General features: G+C 44.5%; 1 protein-coding gene across 1 annotated transcript in view; it reads right to left on the bottom strand.

Moving 5' to 3' along the window:
- Alk (ALK receptor tyrosine kinase) overlaps positions 1–12,253 on the bottom strand; it is a 721,983-nt gene that overhangs the window by 338,926 nt on the left and 370,804 nt on the right. The window contains exon 4 of the mRNA XM_048431162.3: positions 1,166–1,367. Within this exon, the coding sequence (XP_048287119.3) occupies positions 1,166–1,367 (202 nt within the window). The remainder of the gene's footprint in view (positions 1–1,165; positions 1,368–12,253) is intronic.

The raw sequence follows: 12,253 nt of genomic DNA, 5'->3' as shown, positions 1-12,253 counted from the left end.
GGGGACCACTGATCCTGTGAGTTCAAGTCTGCAACATTCTTGTCATGTCCAGAGAAAGAACAAATAAAACTCAGAAACACAAACAAAATAATAAAAAATTTCATTCCTGTCGGGGTTGCTGTGGTATGGAGGTCTTCTATATACAACTGAATACAGACAGATCCTTAGCACGGGATGAGGAAGAGTCTTCTTCACAGAAAGGCCTGAAGAAATCTTGTCACCCAATTGGGAAAGCAGTAGTTGAGATTCCACCTGTGCACACCGCAAGGATGGGGGATGGGTGACAAGTATTGGTCAAGAGAGACTCTCCTCAAAAGAGGTTTTCTTGGGAGGAAACCAAATCCTTGCATAGTTATTAAATCAGAATTTTTAAAAACTATAATCATTACAAAGAAGGATCATCACCCTTGCTCATTGAAAAGTCATCACACATGTGATCACTCAGAGCTGAGACCTTGACATGTTATCTATAGAATTATGGAAGGAATGGAGACGCAAAGACAGACAGCTTGGTTCAAGTCACTCTCCCATGTCATTTCTTGTACAGGCATGATTGATCACTGAGCGAGCAAGTCACACTTCCAGGAAGCTTAGCAGCCTTTCATGTTGTCGGCCTTGGGTGACTTCAGGGTGGGCCACATTGGAAAGTTCTAGAACAAAGCTCTTTTCTAATCTCTGCTGGGTTAACACTAGGGTGTATCCTTGGCTAATCCTATTTTCAGGCTGCATAACCTCATAGGATCTGCTTGGGTGGCTACACTATTTTGTCTTTTTTCCTCTCTTGCACACATTCTGCTGATAAAACCCATTTTTCTGGCATATTAAATTGATTTCATGGCAGCTGTTTAACATTCTCTTTAGCTGTTTGCTCCTTGGCTCCATCTGGACCTCGGGACATGAATATCTTTAACTTTCACACATTAAGTGCCCAGTCTGACAGCTGGTCCTCTGGCCCTTGGAAGGACCACTAGCCAGGGCAGTCTGGGGGCCCACAGATCAAGGCCCGAGGCACTACCTGGGGAATATTAGCAGTAATGGTTCAATCTGGACCTACCCATTAAAGGACAATTGTGAGTCTTAAGTAGATGTTAGAGTCTGGAAACGTGCATTCCAATGCCAAATAACCTTCTCAAAAAAATCGATTGGAACCTTGGGAAAGACTTACCCATGCTTCCCTGGAGTAGGCACCAGGAGAATCTCTCTTCCAGCTTCATTGTGGGGCAGTAGCTGGGCAACGTATCTCCCGGAAGGTTGGAGATGTCTGTGCACTGAGACAGCCAGCGTGCAGTGCTCACTGCTGCTCCTCATCCAGGGGCTCAGAATGGTGTGCTTGGAGTCTGCAGAGGTGTTCAGTAGAAGGAAGGAGCCTGGGAAGAGGAAGGAGAGCAAATCTGAAGCTACGTCCAAACAGGAAGGCAAGAAACAGTTTCAGGGAAGGGTACTGCTTTATTTGTACATCCACACCCAGTCCAGGTGATCCTGGAGGAGGTGGATGGCAACCAAGAACATGACCTTGATAATCATTCAAGACAAAGTTCTAACCTTTAGTGGTTTGGATGAGAACGGTTCCCATAGGCTCATAGATTTGAATGCTTGGTCACCAGGGAGTAGAACTGTTCGAAAAGGATTAGGAGGTGTGGTCTTTTTGGAGGATGCATGTCACTGGAGATGGGCTTTAAGGTTTTTGAAAGGCCAGGACAGGTCCAGTGATTCTCTCTTCCTGCTGCCTATGGATCTGGATGTAGAATTCTAACCAGCACCATGTCTGTCTGCATGTCGCCGTGTTCCCCACCATGATGACAGTGGACTAAACTTTGGAAACTATAAAGAAGCCCAGTGAAATGCTTTCTTTTTAAAGAGTTGCAATGGTCATGGTGTCTCTTCACACAATATAACACTGAGACATAGCTTAGCACCCCCTACTTAACTGGTTCTATGCTCCTATGCCCTTAAGCTTTGGAGTGGTTTTGTTAGTTTGCTTTTTTGTTTTTAATGAAACAGGAAAAAAGCCTCTATTTCAAAGGAATACTCTTTTTGCTTAGTAGCGAAGTGATTTGAGGCTAAACAATAGCTCTCTTAGCTTTTGGCTTTAGAAGGTTTGAGAAGGTTTAGTTTGAACTCAGTAATCTCGGCAGCTCGATTTCAGATCTCAAGTCTCTCAGTCATGTGACTTGGTAGCTGTTTCTCACAAAGCAAGATCCAGAAATCCCCATTGGTGCCACACATGTGGCAGAGCCCCCTTCCGGGACGAGCTGGGTTCTAATAGCACAGGCCAGATGACCTATAAGAAGCAGACATTCCTGGAGATCGCTACTCACATAAAAAGCGTGGCAGCATCTTATTGTTCCAGGCACTCTCTGCAATGCATTAGTTTTCACTTGCAGTGCTCCTGCACTGAGCTTTTCCACCAGCAGATGCTGCTCCTTTCGCAGCAGAGACACTTAGTGTCTTGACCCCTGACTTCCCTTGTGGGAACAAGCTAATGAGGACTCAGCCTTCTCAAACCACCTCTGGTACTTGCCAAGGCTTCAATTCAATTTCCCAACTAGGCAAATGAACTAACGGCCTGGGATGAAGAACGGTGAAGAAGACAGCATAGAATCCTTACCAGGAGCAACATCCTGAGAAAGATGGTGTTGCTCCAAGAATTGGAAATTTGCAACATGATAAAAGTAGGTAGCAGTAACTTAAGATTAAAGTGAGGATGAAGTGAGAGCAAGAATTCTTCTGAGCCATTTGGAGGACCTGGGGTCAGAGCTAGAATCTGCACTCTACATGTGTTAAAACATTTTAATATGGCCTGTGGGCATCTGGAAAACTGCTCCATAAGTCTCGCTACATACTCTATATCTAACCCTCGATTTATAGGGGAGGGGGTGTTCTCGTCATGAGCATAGAGCACAAGAAAAGAGGTTAGAACTCCTGACCCAGAGCTGGACATGCCATCTAGTACAACTTTTAACTCCTAAAGAGAAGTAGGCTATTGACCCAGATGGGGTACTGATGGGTCTAAAGTGTTTGAAAGTCAGGATCAGCCACCAGGCCTCCAGAATCCCAAGCAGTGCTCTTTCCCTGACATCTTCCTCTATCATTACAGAGTCCTTTGCCTAAAATGTGGCCAGGGAAGTTTTGTCTGGGTGTATAGGTCAGGCAGCCAAAAGAGCACTTAGGGAAAGGAGGAGCAGTGAGCAATGGGCCAGATCCCTTCCTGACTCACTTTGTTCTGCCTCCGGATTCCTCTCACTGGTTAATTACTTTGAGTCACCATCTAATCACAGGCTTCCCCTGGGGACACTGGCAGGAACAAGACAGCAACTTGAGGAAGTCCAATCCTGGCACAGATAAAGAGCTCTGTGCAAGAAGTGTCCTCAGGAGTAGAGGTTACCAAGTTATAACACACAGACTACAGTGGACCAAGCACTTTGGGAGACCATGAAGGAGCCTATAGGTCCAGGTAAGAAGATCCATAAACAAAATGATCTTGACCTGAGAGGTTGGAGAAGTACTTAGCAGTTAGGAACATTTGCTGCTTTCCCATAGGACCCAGATTCTATGCCCAGCATCCACACAACTGGTCATAGTCATCAATTGTTGGTTTTTCCTCTTTGAGGACTCACCACCCAGCTCCCAAATAAATACACAGAGACTTATTCTTACTTATGAATGCATGGCCATAGCTTGGATTGTTTCTAACTAGTTTTTCTAACTTAAATTATCCTGTTTCTCTTTAAGTACATTTTGCCTCTGGGCTTTTTAACCTTTCTTTATATATCTTTCTTTCCATCTTACTTCATGGTTACTGTGTGGCTGGTCCCTGGTGTCCTCTCCTCCTTTTCTCACTCCTAGCTCTCCTTCCTAGATTTTTCCTCCTACTTATTCTCTCTGCCCACCAGCCCTTCCTATCCTTTCTTCTGCCTAGCTATTGACCATTCAGCTCTTTATTAGACCAATCAGGTGTGTTAGGCAGGCAAAGTAACACAGCTTTACAGAGTTAAACAAATGCAACATAAAAGAATGCAGCACATCTCTGTATCATTAGACAAATATTGCACAGCACAAGCAAATTAATACATCTTAATTAACTCCAGTACCAGGGGATCTGACACCCTCTTCTGACCTCTGATGACACCAAACATGCACTTTTACATACATACATGCAGGTAAAACACCATACACAGAGAATGAGTCAATAGTTTAAAAAATTAAGAAAATATCTTGACCTTATGTCTTTTTTAAAAAATACGTTTTATTTTATTTTTAAACTGTGTGTGTGAGAGAGAAAGGGTAGGAGGAAGGGGTGGTGAGGGATAATGGAGGGAGATAGAGAGAGAGACCAAAAAAAGAGAGCTGGATTGAGAGCATGCACTTTTGTGCAGGTGAGTACGGGTGTAGGGGGTCCTTCTGTATTTGTGTTGCTTTCATTGGTTGAATAAAGAAACTGCCTTGGAAATTTGATAGGGCAGCCCTTAGGTAGGCAGAGTAGACAGAACAGAATGCTGGGAAGAAGGGAAGTGTGGCATACACCATGAATCTCCGGCCTGAGATAGACATAGGTTAGAATCGTGCCGGTAAGCCACAGTCACGTGGTGATACACAGATTTGTTATAAATGGGTTAAATCAAGATGTGAGAGTTGACCAAGAAGAGGCTAGATATAATGGGCCAGGCAGTAATTTAATTAATATTCTGTGTGATTATTTCAGGGGTTAAGTGAGCCAGGCAGCCAGGAGCGGGCAGCAGGGACAAACAAGGGGCCCAGCTCCTTACAACAGAGTGCAATGCCCATAGAATCCAGAAGGTGCCAGAGCACTTGGAGCTGGAGCTGCAAGCAGTTGTGAGCTGCCTAATAGGTGCAATAGATGTTCAGAACTGAGTTCTGATCCTTTGCAAAAGCAGTAGGTGTTCTCAACTGCTGAGCCATCTCTCCAGCCCCCTGGCCCTGTGTCTTAAAGAGGGAGGAAAAAACTGGTAGGATCAATATTTACACGTGTGTGTGTGTGTATGTGTGTGTGTGTGTGTGTGTGTGTGTAAAAGCATAAATGTAGAAAAATGTTTGGCTGAATGAATGTTGGAAAATGTGTGGGGAACATGGCGAGAAGATGAAGAACAAAGACGGGTATGGAAGGCGGCTGCTGGCACCACAGAGACACTGAAATTCCTGGGTGAAGATTGCTGCTGTTATTTTCGGGCTCAAAGAGAGCCATCGATTTTGAGCCCCCAAATAGTGACACAGTGAGAGCAGTGTGTCCAGCGGTCTCATCTGATGGTGCAGGGAGGGAGACCAGCATCAACTAATGTCACCCTCCACCACCAGTCCACATTCGGACAGGGCCACGACTAAAGCCAAGACCTTCACTATGCTGCTGGTAAGGAAGGATGCAGGTTGCTGGTCTCTGAGAAGCCCAAGGTTTCCCATGTTAGGGTCCTGTGTCACCATCCAGACTGGGTGAGAGTGTTGAAAGGAATCTCTCTTGATAGAGTCTTGCTCAGGATTCTTGTGGATACTGTCTGAAGCTACAATGAATGTCTCACATGTTAACTTCCAAACAAAGGGGCAATAGTTATGTGCTGGCCTAAGACCCTTCTCGGATTTCACATTTGTAGAGAGTTGAGCTAAGACCAGCTACAGAAGGAAGAGTGTGGGTAAAATGAAGGCAGCGCCCCCTCTCTCCTGGAAGACTGCATACATGGGGACAAACGGGAACAGGAAGAATCTGGCAGAGTCGCCGGGTTTAGATCGGGAGCTCTCCTGCAGCGCGGCAGCTCTTTCTGGGTGTGGGAATTCTGTCCCACACGGTGCCCCAGTAACTGGGCCTTTTCAAAGCTGACTGGGGGAATGGATTCTTTTTCCAGTTCTAATATGAGAGAGGATGTTTATATGAAATTCATTTTTGCGCAACTGGACTATCAATAAGAGAGCAGGTTCAAAGTATTTTCATTCTCAATGCAACTTTGTAGTTGAGTGTTGTCTTTTCCTCTACAGTTTCCTCCACCCAAAAGGGTCTCTCTCTCTCTTTCTGTCTGTCTCTCTCTGTCTCCTTCCTGTTTATTTTTCTCAGAATAGCTTGGAGCTGGGGTCCTCTCTAATTAAGAAGGAAACCCTGGCCACACACAGGCCTTCACCCAGGGTGGCCACAGGGGAGTGGAGAAGCAGATGAAAGGGCCTGGCCACATGGTGGCTGCCTCCACGCTTCCTTTAGTGTGGACAGTTGATGACTTGGTTCTCTCCTTGTTGCTCTCCCTTCAACCAACAGGACATAAAACACAAGCTAGAAACCAAAGGTCATGAACCAAAAAGGTTAAAGGTCATGATGTTAGTGGTCAGCCTGGCTGTTGTCAATCCAGGCTCTACTTCTGTATCCTTATAGGCTTTCAAAAAGTGATTTAAAGTCTCTAGGTCTTCAATGTGCTCAAGTTTAATATGGATACAATATAGCTACTGTAAGAATGAAATCAAATGGCAGGCACAAGAGACCAGGGCCACGCCTGACCCATAGTAGGGTGTGTGAGAATGCCAGGGCCTTGATGGAGTACAGTATCTATGTTTGGAAGTGTTTTATTGTTCCTTATCTTTTTGTTAATTAAAGTATTATTTATTTTATGTGCATGGGTGTTTTGTCTACATGTTAGTTCTCTGCACCAGAATGTACCTAGTGCCCACAGAGGCCAGGAAGGGCATCAGATCCCCTGGGGCTGGAGTTATAGAAAGTTATGAGCCACCATGTGGCTACTGAGAACTGAACCTGGGTCCTTTGGAAGAGCAGCTGAACTCTTAACCACCGATCCACCTCTCCATCCCCAGAGGTTTTTTGATCTAGCACTGAACTGGAATTGAATCAATCAGAGGGACTAAGTTTAAGCCCTATTTCTATCTGGGCCACACTTTCTTTGTTTATACAATGAAAGAGTCGTGTCTCTAAGGATCCCTTCAGCTAGAAACTGTCAGTAATTCTATCTGCCTGGCTAGAATATTAGTAATCTAAAGGAGCCAAGTCAAGTCTCTAAGCCCCCAGTCCTAAACACTCTTCCTAACTCATCTCTCCGAGGATTCTACACCAACCGTTTCAATCAATTGCCCAAGCACACGGTGAATGCTCTGCTGAGAGTAAACCGTGACTCTTGCCCTGCCTTCCTCTCTCCCACATTACACAAAGGCATCCTCAGGAAGGGCTCCTGACCCAGCATTCCGTATTCCATGCATCTGCTCCGAGGCTGACATCACCTGTCTGGTACCTAGCACAGTACCACAGTGGGTACTCAGTGATTTCAGAGTATCAGAGTGATACATACAGGAACAAGCAAGGAAAGACAACTTATAAAATTTGTAGGGAATGGTCACCAAATTCTGCTTCTCCAGCCAATCTCAGTCCCTGGAAGGCACAGGTGTAAGGATGTCTAATTTCTTTAGATGGCTGCCCACATTAAGCAAAATATGATCCTAGTGTTATTTGTGGGCACAACTTCAGTTTTTCCACATTAATGATGTTATAATGATTTTATAACATTTTATACAATTTTATATTTTTATATAAATCTTTTAGATTTTTTTCATCTTTATTTTATTAGTTCCTTGAAAATTTCACTGTCTGTTTGGGTTATATTCACTTCTCTCTCTACTCCCCTTCTCTCTCCATTAAACTTTGTGACCTCTGTGCTTTCCCATTGTTTTTTCTTTCCTTTCTTTCCAATAAAGTCCAATTTGTGCTGTGCATATATTCTTCAGCTGGTGGCCTTCCACTGGGGATTGGTTCACTTACCAGGAGCCACACTCCTAAAAAACAACCACCACCACCACACTGAATCTTCCTCTCCCGGAAGCTGCACCATTTCCTTAGCGAGGAGTGGGGCTTTGTGCCCACCTCCCCTGTCTGTGAGAGGATTTGGCTTGACCTGAGTTTGCACAAGACTTGTGCATGCTGTCATAACCGCAGAGTTCACCTGTGCAGCGTCCCTGCTGTGCCCAGGGGACACTGTTTCCTTGTGGTCCTCACTCAGGGCTTTGATTCTTCCAGTCTTTCCACCTCCTCTTCCTCATGACTCCTGAGCCTTGGGAACAGTGGATGCACCCTCCCCCCCCCCCGTCTCTTATCCTGTGAACACTGTACAGTCTCAGGTCTCTGTGCTAGTCAACATCCACTGCAAATAGAAGTTTCTCTGATGACGCACTACTTTAGAGGTATAGCAATGTGTCGTTATTGGCTTTTAAATCTTCTTGCTTTTTTATTTAATTTTAGGTTTTGGGCTGTGCTGGGGATCAAGCCTAGGGCCTTGAGTATGTTAGAAGTGCATCCTACCCCAGAGCCACCCTCCCAGCCCTTGTCTTGATTTTTAAAATATCTTCAACTTGTTTGCAACTGCTTAGCTTTTGAACTTTACAAGAGGCTTTTCTTGCTTGTTCTGCAAGCTTCGGACAGCTACTGCGGGAGTTACTGCTTACTGCCAGCTGAGCTATTAGTCACCTTGCTCTTAAGTCTTCCCGACGCATCCAACCCCCACTTCCGAGTCAGCTATATTTTTTCTTCACCTTGTCAAGGTTGTGTAAGAATGATTAAGGCTTTTGTGTTCTGTTTACACACTGATGCCAAACATCGAAAACCAATAAACAGAACTTTTATCTTGATGAATATTTATTTATTTATTCGCTGCAGTGAATAAGGGTTATATTTCTAATCTTCTCTATAGGTTCAAGAAGATACTGTATGACAAGGGAACTGCTTCGGGCATCAGCGGGATCAACTGAAATCTCTGTCTCTCTGTCTCTGTCTGTCTGTCTTTCTGTCTGTCTCTCTCTCCCTCCCTGACTCCCTCCCTCTCTCTCTCACACACACACACACATACACACATATATACATGCATACACACACATGCACACACACACTCACACACTCACACACACACACACACACACACACACACACACATAGAATTACTGTCGAAATTGTGTCACATTGGCATTATGACTTCTCTGCAACGTTCCCAGCCCCCAGGAATTTAATTGCTTTTCCCCTCTTTAATTTAGTTCCTATCTGACTGGGTTTCGCCATGTCACTCACACTTCTGCTTTGCTCCCTGCAGATCTTGACTTCTCTGAATTCGTCCTCCCCAGGCCTGCAGTGCGGACATAGTTCTGAAACCTCGTTTCACAGGGGCTCCCGTAGTCACACTATCTTCAGAAAAATTAAAGTTTTATAAACTTACATATGTGTCTTATATTACATCCTCTTCCCTCTCTTCAAGGAACTTCTTCAGAGAGAAATTTCCTTGAGTTCTTTGAGTATTTGATTCATTTTTATTTCACCTTCACTCTTGGCCGACTGGCAGTCTGTCCTGGCTCTGGTTTCCATGTCAGAAAGTGCATCTCTGAGACCCAAAGGTCTAGCTTTAGAATTTCTAAGCATCCGTGTGCCTGAGGAGAAGACTGATGCCTACTTTATTTGTAATTTCTTTATGCTTTCTTTTGCTCTTTGGGAACTTTTAAGATCTTTATTTTTTAAAAAAAAAAAGTTTTATTTTTAATTATGTGTAGGAGCAGGTATACACACGTAAGTGAGGTGTCAGATTCCGTGGGGGCTGGAGAGATGATTCCGTGGTCGAGAGCACTTCCTGCTCATGCAGAGGGCCAGAGTTTGGGTCCCAGCACCCTTGCCAGGCAGCTCACAACTGCCTGTATCTTTTTAAAACACCTTTATTCATCTTTTCCTCTAATGTGTCCTGTATCCCTCTTCTCTCTTCCCCTCAAATTCAGTTCCTTCCAATTCCTTGCTGGTCTTCTGCTCTCTGAGGCCTCCCTGGGTCTCGCCAACCAGTTTCTCAGGTGTCCTTGCTTTCTTTGCCCCAGTATGGCTTGGTGTTCCCCTTTTCTGATTGGCACCACCCAGCCTCATAAAGCAAAAGTGAAGCCAGGAGCCAAGTACCAGGGAATTGTGCCCTTTAGGAAGAGAAGTGGAAGGTGGCCTGCCTCCTGCTCTAGGTAGATTGTCTGGGTGGCACGACCCGATTACTCATTTGGTGGATATATTTTTTAGGATCTTTCTTAACCTAAAACTCTAAGAATTTTTGATTCAATGTATCCAGAGGCACATTTTTATAAGAACTTATTGGTGGCTTCTCTGGGCTTTCATAATAACAATAATAATAATAACAATATGTTTCCTTCGTTTCAGGAAAATGTTTTACTGTTTCTGTAATATTTATTCGTCCCACAGTCCTCGTCTTGAGTCCTTATCCTTTAAGGTAACTGTTTTAGCTGTTTGTCTGTCTTTCCGGTGCGCGCCTCTTTTTCATACTGCTTTGTTATTGCTACATGGGGCGATCCTTGATCAGCTCCTCATATTTAGACAGAGACTAGGAAGGCATGCTCATAGGTGGGTCTTGCTCCTCAGGTTAGGAGTTCCCTGGTGGTGGTATCGGGGGCAGGCCATTTTACAGGCATCTCTCTCCTAGTGCCACCATGAAGGATATGCCACGCTGGGCATCAACAATCTCACTCCCCCTGGAATCTTTAAAGAGGAACTCCACTTTCCTATCCCTTGTAATTAAGTATCCCACTGTCTTTTCTCCTGGAAAGTGTGATGGACGAGGAGTGGGTACCGTATGGTAAACACACAAACCTTCTCATTCATCCTTCTTGCCCTTGCCTTCCTCCCAGGGATCCTCCCTTCCTATGGCTCTCTCAGGTGTGTAGGGAGCACCCCCTTCACATATTCTGAGCCATGCTATTCTACTTCCTCCCTCCACCGCTCCTATTTGTGCTTGAGAAACCACTTGTGACTCCTCTCTTGTTCTGTTGGTCATTCAGAACTTATTTCTCTGTAGAACTCTTAATATACAATGTTAGAAAGACCTCAGGAGGGAAGGAGAGAAATGTGTGCTTGGTCTACCTTGCTGAGGAAGAAGCCTCTTAATCATATTCTTTGAGTGAGAACATGAGTAAACAAATTCATGGGTAGATGGGTTTCCATCACATTCAATCAAGCATGACTCTGGATCATTGGCTAATTGTTCATAGTGCAACAAACTTTCAGTTCATCATTGTAAGCTATAATTCATTCACTGATCATGATGGCAGTGTTGTTATGTGGATATTAAGGAGCAGCACAGGTTTTAAGAGCTAGGATATAGACAGAAGTGCTATATGGTGCATGCAGATCTCACATTGACACATGGCCCCAGAATAGCACCGGGGGATAATATTACACCAGCTCCCAGTGTGTCCTCAAAGAAAGCCCTGTGGGGGTCTTAATAGGCATTGTGAGAAAGTTCTGTGAGACAAAGAGCCACAGGATTCTTGGATTCAACAAAATTAACAAGCCCTTCTGCTGAAGGATGTTTCAGAACTAAGATGTCAGCAATATCGTGACTCTCCAGGAGTGGACCACAAAGCGGAGCATCACCCAAACCCTCCATCGCGTGTGCTATAGAAGCGCTCCTTGAGTATAGTTTCACTCCAGAAATCATGTGCAGAAAGGAAGAAAAAGAGAAATCACAACATGCAAGAAGGCAAGGCAGAGGTGAATGTCTACATTTCTCCCTACTTCAGTATTGTCTCTATTTAAATACATCACCTCTTATGCCTTTCATGTTTGTCTGAATTTCAGACCATCTGGTAAATGGGACCCATACTCCTTATGGCAGAAGCATGCCTGTGGGAGGCCTTCTTTGTACTGGGTTTTATCTGAGGAGACTCTTAATTTAATCCCATATCTGACTTTGGGTATGCCCTTTAAGCACAGGCAGTCAGTAGGTTAATTGCTTGTTGTATTGGGGAAACACTCCAAAGAACAGAAGTTCAGGACTCCCCCAAGGACAACTGCACATGAGCGGTAGATCTGGAATTTGGAACAAGGTTTTCATATTGCTAACCCAAACAAAACCATAGCATTCAGAATCAGTCTGTCCATGATAGGAGCCTATGAGAATGTTTTCAGCTAAATAGCCCATGGTTTGGTCCGCAGAATCCACACCATCATTTTCCTCAGCACTGAACTCTCACAACACTGAGGATCAGGACCAGCAATCAATCTCACACTCTTCATTTGTCTGTCCCTGGTGTTACAAAGGCAGGTGGGGCCCAGACACGTGGGTCCAAATTTGAAATAATTCTTGGAAGGTTAAGATGGCCCACACTGGCTAGGTAGTATCTGAGAGTTTGTTTATATGACTCTTTGCATTGATCAAAGCATATAGAGTTCCTGGGAGAATTTCCTTATGGTTTATTTCCCCAATCCAAAAATCTCCTACTGTATGTAGCCTTG

This window comes from Myodes glareolus, chromosome 6 (genome assembly GCF_982192425.1).
Source record: "Myodes glareolus chromosome 6, mMyoGla1.1, whole genome shotgun sequence".
In the NCBI taxonomy this organism is placed as follows: domain Eukaryota; kingdom Metazoa; phylum Chordata; class Mammalia; order Rodentia; family Cricetidae; genus Myodes; species Myodes glareolus.
Note: the sequence above shows the minus strand (reverse complement) of the source record. Positions and strands in the feature narration are given on the sequence as shown.